Source organism: Aptenodytes forsteri, unplaced genomic scaffold (genome assembly GCF_000699145.1).
Source record: "Aptenodytes forsteri isolate BGI_AS27 unplaced genomic scaffold, ASM69914v1 Scaffold54, whole genome shotgun sequence".
Taxonomy (NCBI): Eukaryota; Metazoa; Chordata; class Aves; order Sphenisciformes; family Spheniscidae; genus Aptenodytes; species Aptenodytes forsteri.
The window spans coordinates 5,299,613-5,321,747 of NW_008796044.1; the positions used below are offsets into that span (position 1 = coordinate 5,299,613).

Below are 22,135 nucleotides of genomic sequence, written 5' to 3' on the forward strand. Positions count from 1 at the left end.
ACAGTAATGTTAAACAGTGGTTCATGTGAGTTAAAATAAGCGAGAGTTTAAATGAAAAAAAAAAAGAATACTTTATATGCAAAAATATTCCCTGGTGCTCTCTTTCTGGAGAGGTGACAAGAATATTTATATTAGGAGTAAAATCTTAAGGTATAACCACTAAGATATTTTAGGGTTATCTTAAGGATATTGGCTTAAAGCTGAGGATTTCCTTTGAAGCAGCAAACATAAAAATATGCCTTTCAGTCCATTGTGTCTGTCTACTGCTTTAAATGTTTCACTGTCCAACAGACAGTATTCTTTTAGCAAGTATGTTTAAGGTAATAATTTAATATAGCTTTTCAAAAAAACCAAGGATATTGAGATAAATACCCTCCTAAACCATAAAGAGAACAATAAAGATACACAGACCAATTTAATAGTAGGCTGGATTTTCTGACTTAAACCTCATGTCATCATTTGCTCCTCTGCAAAGTAGGTACAAAGTATGTTTAAATTCTGCCAAAAGCAAAATGCAGGTACTAGTGTCTTGTACCTATTCACTAGATCAAAATCTTCAGGCAGGGAATGTTTTCAGTTCTCAGAATGATCTCCCTGACAATGCCATATGCTATAATCAACCCATACTAGAACCTAGAGCTGTGTATGGGGCTGTCAGGGATTTCTAGGCACAGTGGCAATCCACCTATGGCCATTTTTTAATGTCAGGCCTATTTCCCAACACAGATCTTCAAATGTGATATGCACCTGTCATACCATATTTTGACTTAATAAAGAAGCGTAGGGAGACGACTCCTGGGGGTTTTTTTGAGCATTGTGAAACCTCTGGGGACTGCATGTCTGTCAACAGTTCAATTCATTATGATACAGCATTAAAATAAAGTATAAAAGTCTGCAAATGTGTCCTCTTCCACAAAATAATAGCCTTGACCACATTCACCTGAAAAAACAGAAACCAGACCCAGATCTATTTATGTGGCTTAATAGATGCATAGCAAGATTAATATTTAATTACCAGTTTGACAGTGTTTATCAATTATGAGCAATACACTGTCTGAACTGCACAGCTCCGATTAGCTCTATAAAACACAGAACAGGAAGAAAATAAAAAGGAATTTACAGACATTGGCTCACCAGTCTCGTGGATCCTGTGCAGCTTGTTGAATTGCTATTTATTGATTAGTCTTATAATGCTTTTGTATCTAATTAAAAATTCAGGATGGGCTCTGTGAATAGCAATAGGCAATGTCTGGTCTAAAAAAGGAACTACCCAGTCACAGAAATGAACTGGGAATACCAGAAGCTCCATCTGTCCTGAATAATTACACATTCACAAACTGTTTTGCATAGTACAGTATTTTGTATGTTCAAAAACACTGGAACAGTGAGTAGAAATGCAATTTGTCTAGTAATTTTATGAAATTCATAGAAACTTATTGATGGAAAGAATTTCAAGATATAAGCTAGTCCTTTTCTCCTGGTCTGAGGTATGATTTCATAAAACCTCTGATTTTAGGGTTTCTACAATCTTCCTAAATAATATGCCAGTGATGATTATTGTTATGGTTTAAAAACAGTATGTTTGTTTTACTTCTTTGATCACCAATTATATTTTCTTCCAGACTAGTTCTATACTTCCAAATATTTCTATAGGTCATGTTTTCTAAACCCTTTACTTAATACACACTCCTGCACTCCCCTGTCTTTCTTAAAATGTTGCACGTAACTGATTTTTTTTTTAATCAAGCAGAATGCAGCAACCATTTGACATCAGTTTTTCACAGAGTAGAACAGTGAATATTCCTCCCAAGTTTACACGCAACACTCTGAGTAATGCATCCCAAAAAAGGTGGTCTTTTGCAACAGTATCACATTCTCTATCCTTGTGTGTTTGTAGACTACTACAGCCCCCAGAATTTTTTTACACAGCTACTGATCTTTTTATATTTGTGCATTTGATTATTTCCTTTCTATAATCTTTCACTCTTTATTTAAAGTAACTAATTACAAATTTTGGAATTTTCCTATTTTCCTGTTCCCAAAGTGCAACATGTCCCTGATCGTTGTCATCCACTTGTGCATTATATTTTGCAAATCTTACACTTCTGTATCACTTGTTGCATTGCAGTAACAATCAGAAAAAATAAAGCTTATCTTTCTTGCTAGTCAAATCTGAGTTGAGAGAGTTCTCTAGAAAAACTTCCTTGAAGTGCCTCCTAAGCAATAGACACCTTTTGTTCTATAATGTGATTCTAGCTAAGCTCTATAATATTTTCATTTTGACATCCAAAAAGTGAAGAACAGCAGCATCTGCTGATATGATTCACAAGTGGTGGACTTGCTGAACTGTTTTCTTACCTAATTTGTTTCTTATTTTTAATCCACAGTGAATATAAAAGGTCAGAAATCAGATATAGAATAGTTTTTAAAGCAAAAAAGAACTGACATTCATTTGAATTAAATGTATTGTGTAATACTAAATGAGAATACGGAGGATGGAAAGGTACATCCTGTGCTAGAGCAGTCATTTTTGGTTTTCTTCTCGTTATTATTGCTGCTTATTGTGTGATACAACTCTTTATGCTACGTGTCCACTTTCTGCCACATTTGCCAGCTAGTTTTACATTTGTCCCATGTAGAGACCAAATGTCTAATAAATCACACACCCTTAAATAACTAAAGATATTGTAAGTATAACATGAACTCTGAACATGTCAGTAAAGCAACTGGCTTTACCATGCAACCACAGCATTAGGTTTGAAGTAGGATTTTGTAAATCTGAAGCTTCCTGTGTAAGGACTACTCATGGCAGCGTTCATCCAAATTTCAGAAGTTGGCGAATTTTTATTGTCTAAACTTTTCCATTAGTTCATCCCTTTTTTACTGGGGAATTTCACTACCGTTCAGTGGATGGGGCCTTACACTGCGAGCAAAAAGCTCACACAAGAGAAATGGTAGTTTTTTGATAAATGACCAAAATATGCACTGTTTGAGCAGTGATTATGGACATACTTCAATAATACAATAAATCTTAAACCCATCTCAGTTTATAAGTGTGTGAGGTTAACTGTAGTAGTTTATATAACTCGGATGATATTATGTCTTAACATGCACTTTATTGCAAATAATCTGAACTAAACCACTGCTGTTTACACAATGCAGGTTGTAGGGAAAAAGCAAAAAATAAATACAGGTAATATATTATTAAATGTACAGACTATTTAGTAATTTTAATGAAATGTTCATAGGGAAGAAGGTTGAGAGTTAACTTTCTTAACAGTCCCCGCTACTAATGGATAGTGGATTCTATTGGCTAAGTCATTTCTTTTTTTTTGGGCTGTGACTTTCGAAGAAAATCAGTCACATGTGAATGTTCAGTTTGGAGAGAAACAAGCTGACAATTCAGGATGACTCACTTCAGATAAGAGAAACAGACAGGATGGTTTGTAATATTCTAGTTGTTCTTTTCTGCTGTTATTGGGATTTGCTAACTGATCAGGGACAGAATTCCGACATCTGGCCCTTGCAGTTAATCTTATATTTCTGCAGCGCGTGCAAAGGAAGAACAGCAGATAAATGTAGTCACTTCAGCAAGTCCGTCAGATCTTATGAAGCTTGCACTCAAACAATCTTTGTCCTTCTCTGCCCATAACTCAGCCCAGATCTCAAATGTTCAGCTATGGCATGACAGAAAGAGAGGTAACAGAGATTGTAATGACCAAGTCTCAGCCATCCTTTCTGATTCTCTTCTCTGCTCCAGTCACCAAGCAAGCATAGCCCTCAAGGACTAGGATGTGTTAGTCACTGGGAGGCATGAAACTGGAAACGAGTTTGTTCTGAAATGGAGTAAATGCAGATATGGAAAGTTTACTCCAGCTTCAAATGCCTTAACACTACTCCCAGGCTCCTTCTGTTCTGTAACTGTTCAATCTCATATTCTCTAATTCCCCTTTCTTGTGTTCAGGTTTCTCTGGTTTCTGTTGTCATCTAAATTTAGTTTTGGGGAAGAGTTCTTGGAAGTATGGTATAGTCCTCTTTCCAACATCTCATTAATCTTTCCATTGTCTCCACTGTACCTCAGCTCATATCCCCACCGAAGTATTGGCAATGGTACTGTCACTAGTTTGTACCTAATTCTGTTATACACAGCACTGCAATTAGTTGCATAAAGTCTCAAGGCTTATTTTGGCTATATGGGCATTCAAACATTTAACTTGTGTACTCAGGCTGCACACAGATTGCTAATAAATCTATAAGCTTGGAATATTTTTCTTGTCTTTTCTTTTGGGGAAACTCTATTGAAAATGTGTGCACGTAAGAGAGAAATTATAGGTAGAATATGGGTCTGGCAGAGAGATATTGGACTTAATGTAGTTCCCAGCATGCTAATAAGGCACTTAGGTAAGCAATGAACACTCTTTAGGCTCTGCTAGCTTTAGCAAGATATTTGTAGGAGATAGACCAGATTTATGACAATCCCTGTTTTGCTGAGTTTTTTTTTTTCCACCTTCTAATTATTTAGATACTGCACCTAGATCAAAATCAAGTCTAAATTTCTTGCATATCTGTGGTCATAAAAACAAGAGGAGCAAGGAAAATCAAACATAAGAGAACTGCAGCAGAACAAATATATACACAGGATATTTTTCCAAGTTTTTACACTCAGCAGGTCTTTGAAAGTAGCTCAGCAGGCTGAGTAGCTTTCACGAGCATTTCTTCTTGGGAATCGAGTGATGACTAGAGTGACTCTTTGCTGCTTTAAAGTGCAAGCTAACTGCTAATTACTTTTTTTTTAAAGCATATTAAAAGGGCTGGTGTGTGTCGTCATATTAAAAACTACTGATGCAACATTATGGTAGTACTCCAGGTGAGTACTACAAGCTTGAATGACTATCTCCTGAAAAAAGAAAAGGTTTTCTTTGCATGAGAAAGTATCTTTTTTGCTTTCTGTGTTTTACTGTTTGTTTCCCAGCATGCACTTTCTTCACATTAGCAGAACATTAGAACATGCTTTTGATTCACAGGTGCAAGATGCGTTGAATCAGTGGATCTGAAGCTTGTAGCATGTTATGATTTTATTACTTTCTATCTCTGGCCAAAAAAAAGTTTATTAGAGAATGGCTCAAGCAGAAAAGGAAAGAAAAAGAGCAAATAAAAGAAACTCAAATTAAGGCTGGAAAAAAGCTAGTTTTCAACCTGAGCAGGATGAGACTTTAGACCACACTTGGGCACACTGCTGCCTTTTGTGCTTTGCCTGTTGCGGGGGCAGTCTGAGGTGAGATGTATTGCTGTTTATATTTTTGCTTTGAGAGCAATTACACCATGTCATGTGTAATGGTGGTTATTAGCAGCTATGGCTCACACACACACGGCTCTCTTGTCCTCTTTTGCACCTTTATTTTTATTTTCTGGGAAAATGAGAAAGGTCAAATGCTGTCTTGAATAGCTGACTAAATATCTTCCTCAGCTAAAATGGCAGAAGATGCCATAAGGCAAATGTGGCTACAGCTGGGAGGCTTCATTCCATTTTGCCCTGCTCATAAGACTAAACGTGTCATTGGTGCTTAACGTCCAGTGATTCAGGAGTTGGAACTTGAATTAATTCTCAACCTCTTTGTTTGCACTCCAGTGTAATGCACGGCAGGCTCCTCTCAACTCTAGCATATCTCACTCTCCTTTTGAATGTAAGAGCAATGCTGATCTTTTAGAAAGAAAATGGATGGGGATATTTCTGAAGTCAGAATTAACACAGATGTCTGAATTTAAATTGATATATTTACCAGAACAATAAAATAAGGTAAAAATCAAAAGTAACCTGAAGAGAAAAACTACTTTCATTTTATTGTTCTTTTTGCAAGTAAAAAATCAAAGACAAGGGGTATCATGCACGTGCAAGAATATTGCTATGCAATTCCTCTTTACATCCTTTCTCATATTCAATTATTTTCTTTCCACTGAGGAATAAAACAATATATATGCCTAGAAGAATGTATTTTCCTGCTTAGTTAGTAGGGTTAAAATTGCTTTTTTTATTAAAGGCTGAGTACTTCCTCATTTATCATTTTAAATTCCATTAGTTGTTTCCAAGGAGATAGAAATATGCAGGAAAATCATCTGAGACTCTGATTTGTAAGGCTGTTCTCTTTAGTGAGAGTTGAATGTGCCCTGTTTTAAGGAACAAAATAAACTTGGAGCTGCTGTAGTAAAGAGGTTGGGACTTTGAGTTTCATTTCTGTTCAGGCCTACTTTCTGCTTCTGGAAGTTGGAAGGGGATTGTAAAATATTCAAATCAGTATCAGATTATCATTTAGTGGCTTGGCTGTGCTGTTTTCTACACTGAAGCAGGATAGGAAGTTCCCTCACCCACCCACCCCTTGTGGTAGTGGCTTTCTCCTGACAGTTCTAGGTATTTCTTGGAGGACAAGAATGGACAGTAGACAACTTATTTTTCTTCCTCTGAGTTCTTCTTCAGAAATAATAAAGCCTGGATGGTTCCACAGGTATTTAAAAGCCTGTAATTGTTCAGTGAAGTGCCAGTGTTAAGTTCTAAACAGAGATATCTTTCTTTTTTTTCTTTCTATTAATAAAATCCTAATGAATCTGAAGGTAAACAGATCAGTTGTCTTACCTGAAGTAGTCTTCACCACCTCAGTTGTATTTCTTAATCCTGTAAAGGAGAACTGGTAAAGCCTCCAGGACCTGGTGTCTCCCACCTCCACTGAGCTGCGCTTCCATTGGTAAATGATCTCTTCTCTTGGGTAGCCATCTTATTGCAACGGAAAATACAGAATGCTTTGTTTCATAGTCATTGCTAGGATTTTAGTGTACTTTGGGGAGTAAAAATACTATTTTCTATTTCTGGAAAAAACTGGAGAAGCCTATTGCAAGTAAATTATAGATATGTTTTTCTCAAGTTACTTAGTAGTACCTTTTACTTAATGTCACATTTTATTTTATTTATTATAAATTAAATAGCACTTGAGATAAATTTTTCAAAAATGAGTTTTCCACTTTTGTGGACCCAATAGGATGGAATTTTGCCCATGTTTCAATTATGGCCAAAAAGTTTGCAGCTGGACTAGGAATTCACACATTGACCTGGCTGCAAAATGTCAAACTCTTGACTCCAGCTATTGCAATAGTAAAACACCCATGCACAGAGGGGAAGTATCAGGCCATGAGACTTTGATGCTGAAAGTAAAAATTTTTACTGTTATGATAAGATATAAGCATAAACTAATCACATAGGTCCCAGAAATTGTATCATTTTTTATATAGCCTTCCTTGATTATATTTGTGAACATATATGATTCATGTACTTGAAAATAAGGTCACAATTAAACTGAAAACCATTGGACTATGTCTAGTTAAGAACATAAACTTCGCTGACTCTAAGTATGTATATATAAATTTATAATAAGTGGTTCAATGTGGGTCAGGAAAGGGATATTTCTAAGCATGTTACTTACAGCTTGAAAATTCCAGGGGGCAGGAATGGGCATCCATTGGAAAGTTGTGTAACTGTAGCTGACACTCAGCATCAATTGTCAGCCTGAGGAGAAAGAGATTGAGATATACAGGATGCACTTAAGAAGTTTGTCCTGAAAGCTAACTCACGGCAGGCAGAATGAGATTCTTGCTAATATGGAACCTGACTCTGACATATGCAAATACATAATATATATATATAGAAAGCAAAAGTAAACTATTGATATGTATGTATTAATTTGGATATTCCAAGCATAGGAAGACATCATGGTTACTGATAAGCAGTATTTCTTTTTTGGTTACACAGGCCCTGATCATCTACTTTCTGGACTGTGTAATAGAATATGTTATTAAAGTTCTGTTCCTATGTATCTGAAATGGCAGCATTACTCATGACTGGCAAATCCATAAGTAGATATACAGGTCATCTCATGAGCAGTGACAAATCTCTGTGTCACAACATGCCATAATGCACTAGGGAAATGTATTTTACGTGACAAAAATTCTATTTCAGAAATGATGGATGGGAGTCCAAATTTAGACATCTGCATCCAAGACAGCCATCTAGACTACCTTCATAGCTAGTGGACAGGCGCTCTGAGGATATACTTCATTTCATTCCAAAATAAAACATTTAAATTTAATCAGAAGAAGAATGTACTGAAAGGTGTTTTTCTCCACTGAATATCAGGAGAGTCTCCATGATAACTCAGGTGGTGTAGGTGGTATAGACCAGGTAGAGACATGTACTTTTAGAAATCCAAAATTAGATGAGATGTATCCCCTGAGGTGCCTGCTAAAAACTCTACCATTTTTCATTCAGTTCCTTAATTGTTGCTAGCCTATACATAGGCCCAGCCCTGCCATGAACTGCATGATACTTTGAAGTTGGAAAGGAGGGAGGAGGTGGGGTGAGAGAGGGAAAAGGGAAAAGGAGGGGAAAAAAAAAGAGCAGAGTGATGTTTACTTCTTCCATGAGTCTCTAGGAAAACCGTAGGTTTCTGGTCTTTGCTGATTCCTGGGTGTATAAATGAGCAACCCTGTGAGGTGGGTTTGTCTCCTGGCTCCTGCATGTAGGTGCTGCATGCATATGACTCCCCAGGTCTCATACTGTGGGATGCAGAGGGATGCTGTGACCACTAGCCACCAAGTTAATGAAGTCAAAAGGAAACTTTTCTGCATTAGGGACTTAGGAACATACCTAATTTCCTTTGAAATTAAGGGAAGTTCTGTTTGTGACACAGAAGGAGACCTGATTCTGTGTGCTAACATTATTGCTCGCTCTTTCTCTTCTTATTTCCATCATCTTCAGTTTCATTTCAAGATAATCATAATATGGATGCAAAAAATGATTAAGATCTTTCTTCGATATTGCCTTTCCTCTGGTGAATATATTTAACACTGTTTGAATTTGGGATAGGCTCAGATTTACTGATGGTTTTTATTTTTCTCTTGTGGAATTGAGTAGATTTCATTCCCCAACACAAAACATAATCCAGGCTTTAAACATCTCCAAGCATGAAGTTTTCTGGGCAACCCGTTCCACTGTTTGACCATTCTCACAGTAAAAAAGTTTCTTCTTATGTTTAAACATAATGTCCTGTACTTCAGCTTGTGCCCATTGCCTCCTGTCCTATCACTGGATACCACTGAGATTATGTCTCTGTCTTCTTTACCCCTTCCATCCCCTACCTTCTTTACCCCCACCCACATTACACACATTGATAAGATCCCCCGAGCCTTCTCTTCTCTAGGCTGAACAGTCCCAGCTCCCTCAGCCTCTCCCTGTACATTGGATGCTCCCAGCCCTTCAGCATCTTAGTGAGCCTTCACTGCATTTGCTCCAGTAAGTTCATATCCCTCTTGTACTGGGGAGCCTAACACTGGACCCAGCACTCCAGATGTGTCTCGCTAGTGCTGGGCAGAGGAGAAGGATCGTTTCCATTGACCTGCTGGCAATGGTCTTCCTAATGTAGTCCAGGATGCTGTTTGCCTTTGCTTCAAGGGCACTTTGCTGGCTCATGGTGAATGTCCACCAGGATCCCCAGGTCTTTTTCTGCAAGGTGCTTTTCAGCTGGTCAGCCCCTACCCGGTACTGCTGCATGGGGTTATTCCTCCCCTGGTTCAGGATGACATTTTCCTTTGTTGAACTCCATGAGATTCCTGTTGGCCCAGTTCTCCAGCATGTTGCAGTCCCTCTGGGTGGTAGCACAACCTTATGATATACCAGTCACTCTTTCCAGTTTTGTATTATCTGCAGACATGCTGAGGGTGCACTCTGTCCCATTGTCCAGGTCATTAATGAAGATGTGAAGATGTGAAACTGTATTGGCCTAAACCAAAACTGGGGAGTACACCACTAGTGACTGCTTTCCAGTTGGCCTTCATGCCACTGATCCCAACCCTTTGAGCCTGGCTGTTCAGGCATATTCAATCCACCTCAGTGTCCACTTATTTAGCCCATACCTCATCCTCTTCCACCAAAGGTAAGTCTTCCTTGCTCCACTTTCGTACTGGTCTCAGGCACCTGGAATTTCTGAAGGCAGGGTTTTACCAGTAAAAACTGAGGCAAAGAAGTCATTGTGAACCTTGGCCTTGTTAGTGTCCTTTGTGACAAGGTCCTCTTTCCCGTTCAGTGGTGTGCCCACATTTTCCCTAGTCTTCCTTTTGCTGAGTATGTATGTGTAGAAACCCTTCTTGCTTTCATGTCCCTAGTCAGATTTGACTTGAGATGAACTTTGGCTTTTCTAATCCTGTCCCTGAGTGCTCGGACAGCATCTCTGTATTCCTCCTGGGTCACCTGTCCCTGCTTCAAACTCTAGTACATTTTCTTTTCACATTTGAGTTTTGTCAGGAGTGTGTTGATCCATGCAGACTGCCTTCTATCTTTGCTTGATTTCCTGCTGGTCAGGATGGACTGTCCTTGAGCTTAGAGGGAGGGGACTGAGAAAATCAACCAGCTCTTCCGGAGCCCTCTTCTCTTCAGGACAGAATCCCAGATCTGTGATGATACTATCACATTTCACTTCTGGATTAATCCAGCTTGAATCCTTACTGGTGCTTGCTGTGACTCACTACAACATCTAAGTATACATTAATAACAGATAACTGTTTCTAAGTTCTATCAGATATCTCTCTTTCTAATGAGGGGAACTGAGGGGTTTGAAGAGAAATGTAAGGAAATCCAAAGAGACAGTAGTGTAGCTAAGTCCAAATTTAACATTTCAAAAGTGGACCTAGGATCTTCCTTATCAGACTGCCTTTGATTTGCACGAGATTTCAATTCCGATCATTCTCTTATCTCTTCTGGCAATGGAATGTGTAATGAACGTAAAATAACTATGAAATAAAACTCCTTTTTGTAAATCAGACAGTTGCAACATTAAAAGGTTGTCTTAACCAAAGCTTCAGATCTAGTAATTAAAATTATTAGTGTACTTTTCTTTAAAACATTATTTTTGACACCAAATAAAACAAAAGCAGAAAAAATACTTTGAAAAAAAATGCAGTCTAAAACTCAGATGGTCTTATGTCTAACATGTTTGATTCTTTACTCTCATTTTAAATTATAAATTCTCTTGAACAAATGCCATCTTTATCTACATTTTACATAGGACCAAATATTATATCACATGTAAGAAAAAGAAAAAATAGGCACTTAGAATTTTCACATTTAGGAAGTATCTTATGGTTATTGGGAATATGATATTTGAATTGTTACATATTGCATACGTTACACTTAAATGTAGGCATACACATAACAATTATTGAAAAGATAGTTTTTAAAGGTAATCTGTCTCAAAAGAAAAGCTATATACGTGCCTGAGAAATCTGGAGATGAGCATATCAAGTTCAGATTCATGAAAATTTCAGTGGAACAGGGCATATCTGTAGGTTTTGGATTAAACTTTAAATGACCAATGCTGAAATGATAATCCTTATTTTCATAAGATATTTGAGGAATTAAATGCTTTTGAAGGGTGGAGCTTCATTTAGCTAAATTGTAATTAATTGATTCAGAATAAGATGCCTTGGATGTACATAATACTTCCTTTTATACCATCTACTTAATTCAAGGATATTTTTAATTCATCGTTATAACCCAATAAAAAGGTAAAAGGCAATATGGACCAAACCAGTGGCAAACAATAAACACATACCTGGAAATCATAGAATAATATATGAAATGAAGATTAATTACTATAACAATGCTTATATTCATTTTAGTATAGGAATGTGACTATTGTAGAGCAAGACAGTACAACCTATGGGAAGAAATAAAACTCTTTACTGTGCCAATATAAAATAAATTCCATGCAAGTAATATCTTCTAAATATTTCCCTTTTTCAAGGTTGGATGCATAAGTCAATGGGAAACTCAATGTTTTTTCCTTCAGGTTAGTGTCAAAAGACCTGAATTCACAGGACCTTTCTCTTTGGCTTTCCCCAGAGAAACTGAAATTAAAGTCAGGTATAAATACCTCAATGTGTACAACACTCTGCCGTCATTCCAGATCCTGAGCATCCTATTAGGAGTTGTTATCCAGTGAGCATCAGCTTTCTTGGAATTTCGGAAAAATGTGTCTGGTATCCAGATCTTCCCAACCATGTTGCTGTTTAATCTGAGCACTTTTATAGTGCTGTTGAACTTCAGACGTCTGTCATACCACGTTTGGGCGAAAAATATATCAATTGTATATTCCTGTTGTGTTAACCAGAAATACTGATGAAAACATAGCACTCAGCATTTCACATAACTCCTGATATGCTTTCCTTAATTTCATATGAAAAATGTGAACTACAGAATATGATACTAGAACTGATAAAAACAATTTTTTGTCAATTTTTGAAGGCATGGTTTACCAAAGATTATTGTTTAAAAGCAATTTATTCTGTTATTTTCCCACTGGCAGGTGAAACTAAAATGCAATTGAGTGGGATATGCACCTTCCTAACTCTGTGTCCCCACACCTCAACCCACACCTGATCAGGTCAGAGAACAATTTCTTATTCCCTTGGTTCTAGGACAGGAAAAATTGGAACTGACTTGGCTGCCTTAATTGCCTGTGCCCCACAGTTAATATCAGAAGTGGTGAAGTCTCACTTTCCCTGGTACTGCTGGGCAGCCAGAAGATGCAAAGGGAATTATAGAATGGAAAAGAGCAACCTGAGGTTTCTTTCTACACATGAAAACTACAAGAATGAGGTAGACATTGTGCTAAGGCTAGACCATTTTCCCTCACCTGTACGAAGATATAATTAAATTTTTCTGTAAGAACTTTGGAAAGAGGAGAGGAGAGAGGATGTAGGTTTTTTTCTTTTTATCTCTTGGTGGCAAGAGTGGTAATATCACTGGTGAATGGTTTTCCTTATTTTGTAGCAATCTGGAAGCTCAGTTTTACAGGAGTTAAACTGTCACAAAACACTTGAAAGTAGAGCACATAAAAGCGTGAGGATATGTTAAAACTATTATTATTACATTTTTTTCAGCATAGAGCTCAGTTTCCCTGTCTTGAAGAGATTCATAGCTCATATAGTCCTCACATCCATAATAATAATAATAATGAGATTTAAAAAATAATATAGTGTAGCACAACATTAAAATTAATGGAAGCTTTGTAATGTCAAAAATGATGGAGGCTTTGTAACAAAGTGAACATTGTAGAAAAATTGGCAATCATTTACCTACCATATTGATAGCATTCACAGGCCCAATGCTATTTACGTACATGTCAGTGTGAATTACTGTTGGTTTAACTGTAAGAGAAACGGCAAGAATCAGTAACATGAGTGAAGGTCAAAATCAACTACTTGAAAGTTAAACACAAGCAAAAGATTATTATAGTACCTCTCTTGTATGGCTATGGTTGCCTCACATTTAAATGTGCATATACAATACATATAAATTTGCAGCGATTTCTCCAGTTTGAAATTAGTTGAAGACACTTTAAGACAAATTCTTATATCATTTATTCTATCAGAACAAATTCACTTATGCTATGAGAACAAATACTGAAACCAGTGTTGTTACCTTAGAGTGAGTCATATCAGACTGAGAGTATGTATATTTTGTGTCAGGTCATAGCAACACATCTGACAAAACACTATCAATGAAAGCAAACTTATGCTTCTTATGATGTCTTACATCACTCGTTTTACATTATAATGCTAAAACCACGACTGCTGTTGCCTGCAGAGATGGCTGTAGGTAAGTAAAAATTTCATGAGCCCAAAGCAAAAATAATACTCAAGGCTCTAAAACAGGAATGACAAACAGTTGTTAGATTAATTTATTTTGAAATTACTTTATTGTAGCTTTATTATTCTTATAAACCTTGACTAAAATATGATTGTTTTTTCCCAGATGCTTTTATGAATGCTTAATTCCTTTCTGTTCTTGAAAGTCTCGGATTGGGAGAATAATACAAATTCCTCTGTTAATTTACACTATATACATACATTGAAGGTTAAATACTCATGTTATCCCTCACTGTGAAAAATTCCTTAGTTTATAAGCCTCTATAAACTTGTTAGGAGCAGCTTCCTTCACTAACCTTTTTGTTCTCTGCTTTCCTCTGCCTGCCTCATCCAAGAATTCTCTTTGCGTTTTTCTATAATCTTATTACTGCTGTATCCTCTTCTGCAGAGGTATTGTCTGCCTGTTCTGTGCACACATGGGGCCTTCTCAAACTGACTTGCAGCAGCTCAGAGAGATTTATCTCTTCAAACTCCCTCAGTAATCAGTGGAGAGGAAGATTCCTGCAAAAGGTGATTCAGTCAAATAAGACTTCCATTATGAGTCCAAGCTTGGGTCTATATACTTATATTGGCTGTGGGGGAAATCTAGGGAGGTTGGCCTTACTTGACTACAGTTATCTTTTGTGAACCTCTTTCTCTGTGCCCTATTCCCCAGTCACTTCTTGCCCTGCTGTGCAAGTGAGGGCCCATGCCGCACCAGTCAATGTAGACCTGCTGTTGTTAGAGGCTCTGTGTCCATTGCATCATGCAAGGATCAGGCTGCGTTATCCTTATTTTGGTCTTCCTTTCCAATACGTTATTTGTGATTCTCTAACACCCTCACTTAGATATACAAAGAAGATAAAAACTTGCTTTTTCATTCCCCAAAAGTTAAATTCTGAACTTCCTGTGCAGGTGCATCATTACAAGCAGCCTGATTCAGCAAATCACAGCAGTCTTATTACATGTCTCAGAATAGATTTAGCAACCTTAATTTATGTCAGCTTCCAAAAATCATGACTACTTTTCATGCCACTGATGTTTTACTACATTGTATTTTGTTTTTGTAAGTACTTTGAATGGTTTCTGCTTCCTGTGTAGCATAATATAGTATGAAAAGTCTTTCTCTTCACCACTTAATCAAAAGTGGCCTAAAAAGAAAAACAACATACCTCCTATGTCAGGTCTCAACTTGTTGTCATATCCTTCCAGCAAGCCATTTAAAATAAGAGTGACATCACTCTCATGGACTTTGGGAGTCAAAACCCAAGTCTTATTTGAAGTGTAATCTTCATAATCATCATCCCCCTTTTGGGTGGAACTGTTAAAGAAATAAAAATGAAGAAATGGAAAGCCTTGAAAAATATGAATTTCTAGGCAACCTCCTCAGAGACAATACATACATAATTCAGGTTTTAATAGTACTGTACAAAACATTGAAAAATTGCCTGCTTTATAGAAAGAGACTCACAGTAAAGATGTCACATAACAGTTGAGGTTACAGTTCACTTTAGCAACATTTCCTTTTACTACAGTTGAGATCATATTCTGTCTATTTGAAGGAACATCAGTGCTTATCACCTTTGGCATGCCTATTTTTTCTCTCACTGACTCAGGTGGGACCTGTTATGAAACAAATCTAATTGTCACTTAGCTTATGCAACTCTCCACCAAAATATCACTTAGTATGTACACAGTGTTGTTGCCTTACTTCTCTTTGAGAGAACGATTTGATGTAACACATTACTGACAAGACCAATAATTAGATTCATTCAAACAAACTGTCATGCAGCTTTTCTCCACTCTGATGAACTTGAGCTTATTGTGTGTTTGGAAAGTTCAGCATAAATTTTTGCCAGTGGTTTTCATTTTCACTTTTGCTAACCAGAACTGAGAGAGGATAAAAAGTCTGCCTACCGTTTTTTTTCTGCTACTGGGCAGTATGACAGCAGATCTAGTATAATTCAACCTGCTTAGCACAGTAAAAAGAGCAAGTTAGGAATCGGAAATATGTAGAGACTAGCCTTAGTGGATGTTTTGTTTTCTTAAAATCTGTGCCTCCAGTTCTAGAGGATAACATAGAAACTACTTTAGAATATGACATCATCAGATATTTTCATTTCAGAATGTCAGTAGTAATCAGCTGAATGGTGCTAGGCGACTGTAAGTTTTTTGCATAATATGCCAGTGCCTTTCTTTCCTGACCTGCTTCTGTGACAAAGTTTGAACACTGCTGGATATGAAAAATCTTAATGATACTACAAATGTCTTAAGCTAGCGAATGGGTCAAAAGCAGAAAATTTAATTATTTTCCTGTTTCAACCAGGAGCTGTACAGAAGTAGGAAAGGGCATAGAGAAGTAGATTCTCATGGAGGCTAGAACTCACACGTGGCACACAAGATTGAAAGTGGACACAACTGACCATGGTCATGGGTGCAATAGTGAAGGGATGACTAGTCCCAGAGTCTCAGAGAGCCATTCTGTTAACACAGATCTTCGCTCAGCTGAGGTCTTGCCCACTCCTCCCTACAGTGCTACCCTGCTGCATCCTGTTTATACCTACCCAGAGTGGATGGCCTGAAGGCTCGCCTGTATTGGGCATTTGGGAGCTGCAAACCAACTACACAAATACAACTTCACTACGAAAGAGGCTTTAGCTTCTTTCTTCCCCGTGGGCACAGCCTAATAGGAAAGAGCCACAGCACATCTATGTCTCCCTGTATAAGACTGCTTCCCAGGAGGTGCTGGAATTTGAAGCAGCCTGAGACTGCGCATAGGGCTGTAACAACTGGGAATGCATAGCATGCACGAAAGAGCCAGTCTTGCATTGCATTGAATTGAGCTTGGAAGCTGCTAGTGAAGCTAGGTTAATCTATGCTTTTATTACATGTACTAAGTACCACTGACTGCAGCCTCCAGGCACCACCTAACCCACCCTGCACCAGCAATATGCATCTGGGAGCTTCAGCTTCCCAGATCGAGAATAGGCAACCCAAACTCCTCCCTCTGGCTACAAAGGCCTGAACCTGTAGTGTTTTACTGGCAATGAAAAGCAGAGTTTTAACTGGCAATGTGCTACATAGTATTCTGCTGGTACTGACAAACAGGCCAGGATAATTAAATTGGTGGGGAAATTTTGTTTATTCAGCTGTCTGGAGTTCAAAGATCTAATTGTAATTCAAAGGAACATAACTGAGGCAAGGTTCTCCCTCCTGGAGGAAAGGAAATCCTTCTAAAAAAAGTCTTTGCAAACAGAAGACACTATATGTTTTCAGTCAGTGCAAAGTGAATGAAAAAACCTAACTTCATGTATAAAAAGCCATACTCCTGTTTTATAACCAATTAAACATCTATTCTCCAAAAATAATAGTTTTTCTGAATGGAAAAAGAAAAGTAAATCAAATACATTCTTTCACAAAGGCAACGCGTTCCTAAATATTAATGTGATGAGAAAGCTTCAAAAGTCAAACAGCTAGTGAGTGGAGTCTGGTGTACTGGACAGTGCAAGATTAGGTGATGAAAAAGATTTTGTCTAGGGCTTGTCTCAAATCTACAACAACCTTATTGAACAGTGGCCCACAGTCACTAAAACTTCCGTTTCCTCTTGGTAATTATTTGTAGGAAAGAAATAGCTCACTCTTTGCTCATCTGCCATTTCAAGCCATTTTGGCACTTCAAATCTCAAAAACCAGCAAATGCCTTATGAGATTAGTGTGAGAGAGCAGAGAGGGAACACAGCCAGTGTAACTAGGGAAAAAGGCCACTGAATTCCAGCTTTTATCTGAATTCCAAATGGATCATAAGTTAGCATGGGTATCCAATTGTCTAAATGTCTGTCTGTGTAAGACTGCATACCAGCCAGAACGATCAGAGGTGCGTCTGTATCGAGATGAGCAGGGCTTTAGTTGTGTAATGCCATTAATACTAATGAAAGTGACAATGACAAAGCCCTTTTCATCTCCTTAAGACTTTCAGATCAGTCCTTCTGATTATATGGCCTAAATTTTGCCAGTGCTTTTAATGTCCAGAACAAATTCAATAAAGCCCAGATTATACCCAAATGCATATTGAAAACTGTTTTTATTTTCATGACTGCTAGAGGTTTTCAAATCTAGTAATATAGATATGCAAAGAAACACATATATACCTATTTGCAGATTACAGTATAATTTTTTAAAAGTTAATGTTTCAGATACTGATACAAAATGTCACTGTTTGAGATATGCCCACTTCTGACATTAATGCCATTGCAAGATGTGTGCAAGACTGCTCTACATAAAGCTAGTTTCCCTGTTTGGAAAAGAGATGGCTTAAGAGGGTCAGAACTCAAACTTGAAACTTAAAGTCTTAGGGTAATTAAAGTTAGAAGGTGCTTTTGGAGGTCGTCTGGTCCAATCCCCACTCAGTTTGCCAGCTAAGCCTGCTTGAGGTAGCTATGATCGTAATTACTTACACATATATATAACCATGAATGTGCCTAACATTCAGGGGGGCTCTTTGTATGTGTCAAATTATTTGAAATACATCTTCACAAAGCAAATAGAGGGCAGAAATCACTACAGGCTAATACGCATTTATTAATTTAGATCAGAAAGTACATTAATTTGGACTACAGGAATATTTGGGGGGGATGACAGCACAAGATTGAGTCATATTTTTTATTTTTTTTTTATAAAATGTGCAAAGATCTATGAACTGGTATCTTACTCTACAATTACATACAAACCTCATTCTGCCAGTGAGGTTTTTACCATGGCAGGGGCTAAAAAGACTTTTAACTCATGTTTCTTATCTCCCTCACTATAAAATACACATACTAATCCTAATTCTGTACTAAAGAAGTTGTTACTTGATTTATAACTTTTATAAAGCTCTTTCGAGTGCTCACTGGTGAGGTGTAACTTTAGCACAAACTGGGATTACACAAACTAAATGTTCAGGACCGGATTCTCCAGATCTTTGCTAGTGCACACCATCCATAAGTTTTTTGCAATGCCATCTGGGCAACATTTAATTATTCATGGAACAAGTTTAACCTCTGTGGGCAGAGGTACCTACTGCAGGTAGAACTGGGTTCACCAACCAAAGGATAAAGAACCAATGAAAAGATGCTCTATTTCATTGGCATAGCCTCTTTTACAGACCCCTTAGCGCTAAAGGCATTATTTCTATGCTGGAAATATGTTGAAATACTAGAAGATTAGTTCAATCAGTCCCAGAGGATATCTCTGCTGAGAAATCACTGATGTGTTAGGAAAATATTTTTTTTCCATCTTCTTTTCTGAACCTTGTCCAGAAGACACAGCAAAGCCCATTAGTCAAAGATTTCGTTAATGTGCTGATACACTATTCTCTAGCAGTTCAAACCCATGAAGTCCACGTTACAGTTTGAGAATCCATTCTTCTTTTTAATAGATTTATTATTTTTTTTTTTTTTTTTTTCTTTTTTTTCCCCTGGTAAAATTTGTATTTGTGTGGATTACATTGAAAGAGAAGTCTTGTCATGGTGAGCGTGCCAGGGGAAAGCAAATGCTTCCACATGCAACTGCAGCACTGCCAAAACAAGGGAATATCTATTTGTATGATAACCTGTTGTCTGTAACTCTTTTTTGTTTGCTTGACAAACAAAATGGGAAAAGCTAAAGGAAAAGAAAACACCTGTTTTATTCTGTGATGATAAATCACTTTAGTAAAATTTAACAAATAATTATATTAATGGTATTTAGCTGTCTTACATTATTATCCTTTCAACCCCTTTGGCTTAAATTCTTTAGTTCAAAATTCAAAATAAATGGTGGATTATCTGTTTCAAAACTACTGTGTTTTAGTTAATTGCTAACATGAAGTCGGCATTATAATTTTTGATGATCTCTGCTGTTCCATGACATCTCCATATCAGAGACACTCTAATGTAACTTCCAGAAGAATCATATGTAGCATTTCTTAGAAAGACACTACGATATGTTGGTAAAGATACACTATACATTATTTAAAATCACATGCAACAGCAATAATTTTTTGGTCTAAACTGAGGGACAGATTGGGTACATCTTATTTCATCAGTGAGCAATAACTCACAAAGGATGTCCCTTTGAAATAAGGTAAATATTTCCCAATCCACAGGAACATGATTTTCATAACTTGTTACAAGTAGTAGAAGGGAAATTATACTCTTCAATGATGCAAAAACCTACCATGACTGCTCAGTCTTTCAACATTCAGATGTGAGGTCACATATTTAGCTGGTCAAAATCTCTAGAATTCCAGTGACTTTAAATAAGATATGCCAATTTCTGCCTGCTGTGGCTCTGTCCTTTAACTTTTCTAAATATAGAAAATGATTTTTAACTAGTTCCAAGTGTTCTATTAAGAAACTTCACACAAGAGTCAATTATCCCTGCTGGAATCTGCTTGCTATTGCATTGCTGTTTACAAGCAGAATCAGAGTAGCCCCAAAGTGCCTAAAGAAGATGACCTGTAGCAGTACTGAATAGCCAACAACTAATTAGTTTAACTCTAATTAAAACCTTAAGTTTATTTGTCAAAAAAGTCTGACTAATTTCATCTTTTATACCAAGTAGGCTATAGAAGCTACAGAGCCTACAGCAAAGATTTAATAAACTACTCACGCATACAGTGAGTCTTCCACTTAAAGCACCAATGTTTTCTATGTCTCAGTGAAGGACTGAAACAAGGCTTGCTCTTTTACCTAACAGCACTGTTTAACTTAATGAATAGTCAAGCTAAATTCATTCTTTGATGTGCACAAAAAATTACCCTAATCTATAGGTCATACTTTATTCACGATGATAATACAATCAGTGTGAGGGAAGGACATATTCCAAGTTCCCACTGTGGATACAGAGATGCTGTATGCAGATGTGACATATGAGTATGTAGAGAATAGCATATTTGCAGGAGATTACGGTGTCTGTGGCAATCTAACTATATATATTCTCTCTTGTTGACTGCCAATCATATTTTAAGTAAAGCTATCTCAATTGAAATATAAAATGTTTTCACAAAGCTGTATGCTGAATTCTCTCTCCCTGTTCCTGTTTCTATTCTGTCCATTTGTATTGTTTAAATCTTAAGGCTGTGCCCATACTCCTATCTTTACCATAAAAATGGTACCTATTTTCTCTTTTACTACTAAATGTTCATCACAATACCCAACCTTCACTTTTCTCAGGATTGCAAATCATGTAATATGAAGATTAATCTCATCCCGAGTCGATTCCCACACCAGTTGGAAACTTAGAATAATGCTTTGCTTAGAGGAAAAGAGGAGATGCAGTCAGTTATCAGAAGTTCCACAAAAGGAAATGGAGACTGCGTTGAGACATTTGGGCTAAGAAATCACAGAGAAAGTGTCTTGTTTTCCTGCTCCCTCCACTTAGAGCTCTGGTGCTGGTGAGACTGCAATTCTGGTACCTAGATGGAGCTTTGTCTCAGAAGAGCCTGAAATAGTAGATTCACAGTGTTTCCAGAAAAGCTTGTTTCAGATTTGGCCACTAGGGAGTATTAGCTGTACTTTGGCCACTTGACATAGTCATGTAGCAAGGGAGGCTGAGGAAGTTCACAAGGAGAAAGAAAATAGTTTTTACCTCTACTTAGCGGTTTAGGTAGGTCGGATTTTAGGTAGGTCACCTGTAGGAGATAGTTTATTTCCTGGGCAACTGCTACAGCTACAGCTATCATTCCAGAAACTATTAAAATCATGTAAAGTATTTAAAAACTTGGCATGAAATAATCACTGCTTAAAACCAAAACAAAGCTGAGTTTTTATGTCATTCCTAAGCCACAGAGGTATTGAAATGTACAAGAAAAAAATATTAAAATAATACTACAATTCTAATAAATAAATTGTTACAGATGAAACACTAAGATTAAGTAGGGACTGAGCACACAAGTCTCAAAATGGATATTCAAGACCCAGAAATCACTAGAGTAGCACAGATGAGTACTCCCAGCAGGTGACTTTTCAGCTGTCTTTACAGTACATGAAGGCTCTAGATTGCCAGCAGTCAGTCATTTCTGAAAACTATGCCTACATTGAGATTTAAAGGCCAGCCAGATTCCTGTGAACATTTACGTTGTTTTCCACTGAATGAGATGATACCTGGCAACATGGCACCTAAGTATCATGCTGTGGATTTTGCAGGACTTCTTCTAGTCACTCAGCAACTCACAGTATCCTCAGTGGTACTTGTCAGCTGTTTTGAGTAAAGCAGTCCAATTCTTAAACCTCTTCAGAGACTTCTAAAATATTACATGGCAATGATGTTTTGTATTAGTTGCTATAAAACTGTCAGTCATAGCAGACTAATTTATCTTACAGTCATTCTACATCTTCCCCAAGACGTGCACTCACATTAGCTATTGCACCTTATCACATCATAAAATTTA

General features: G+C 37.2%; 1 protein-coding gene across 1 annotated transcript in view; it reads right to left on the reverse strand.

Annotated features, from left to right (window-relative positions):
- The window catches only part of GABRG2 (gamma-aminobutyric acid type A receptor gamma2 subunit), a 45,942-nt gene extending 30,627 nt beyond the window's left edge, over positions 1-15,315 (reverse strand). Inside the window, exons 1-6 of the mRNA XM_009285985.1 lie at positions 15,197-15,315; positions 14,898-15,046; positions 13,178-13,245; positions 11,970-12,190; positions 7,470-7,552; positions 6,629-6,766 (exon numbers count right to left, since the gene is read on the reverse strand). Of these exons, the coding sequence (XP_009284260.1) occupies positions 6,629-6,766; positions 7,470-7,552; positions 11,970-12,190; positions 13,178-13,245; positions 14,898-15,046; positions 15,197-15,315 (778 nt within the window). The remainder of the gene's footprint in view (positions 1-6,628; positions 6,767-7,469; positions 7,553-11,969; positions 12,191-13,177; positions 13,246-14,897; positions 15,047-15,196) is intronic.
- Positions 15,316-22,135: the final 6,820 nt, after the last annotated feature.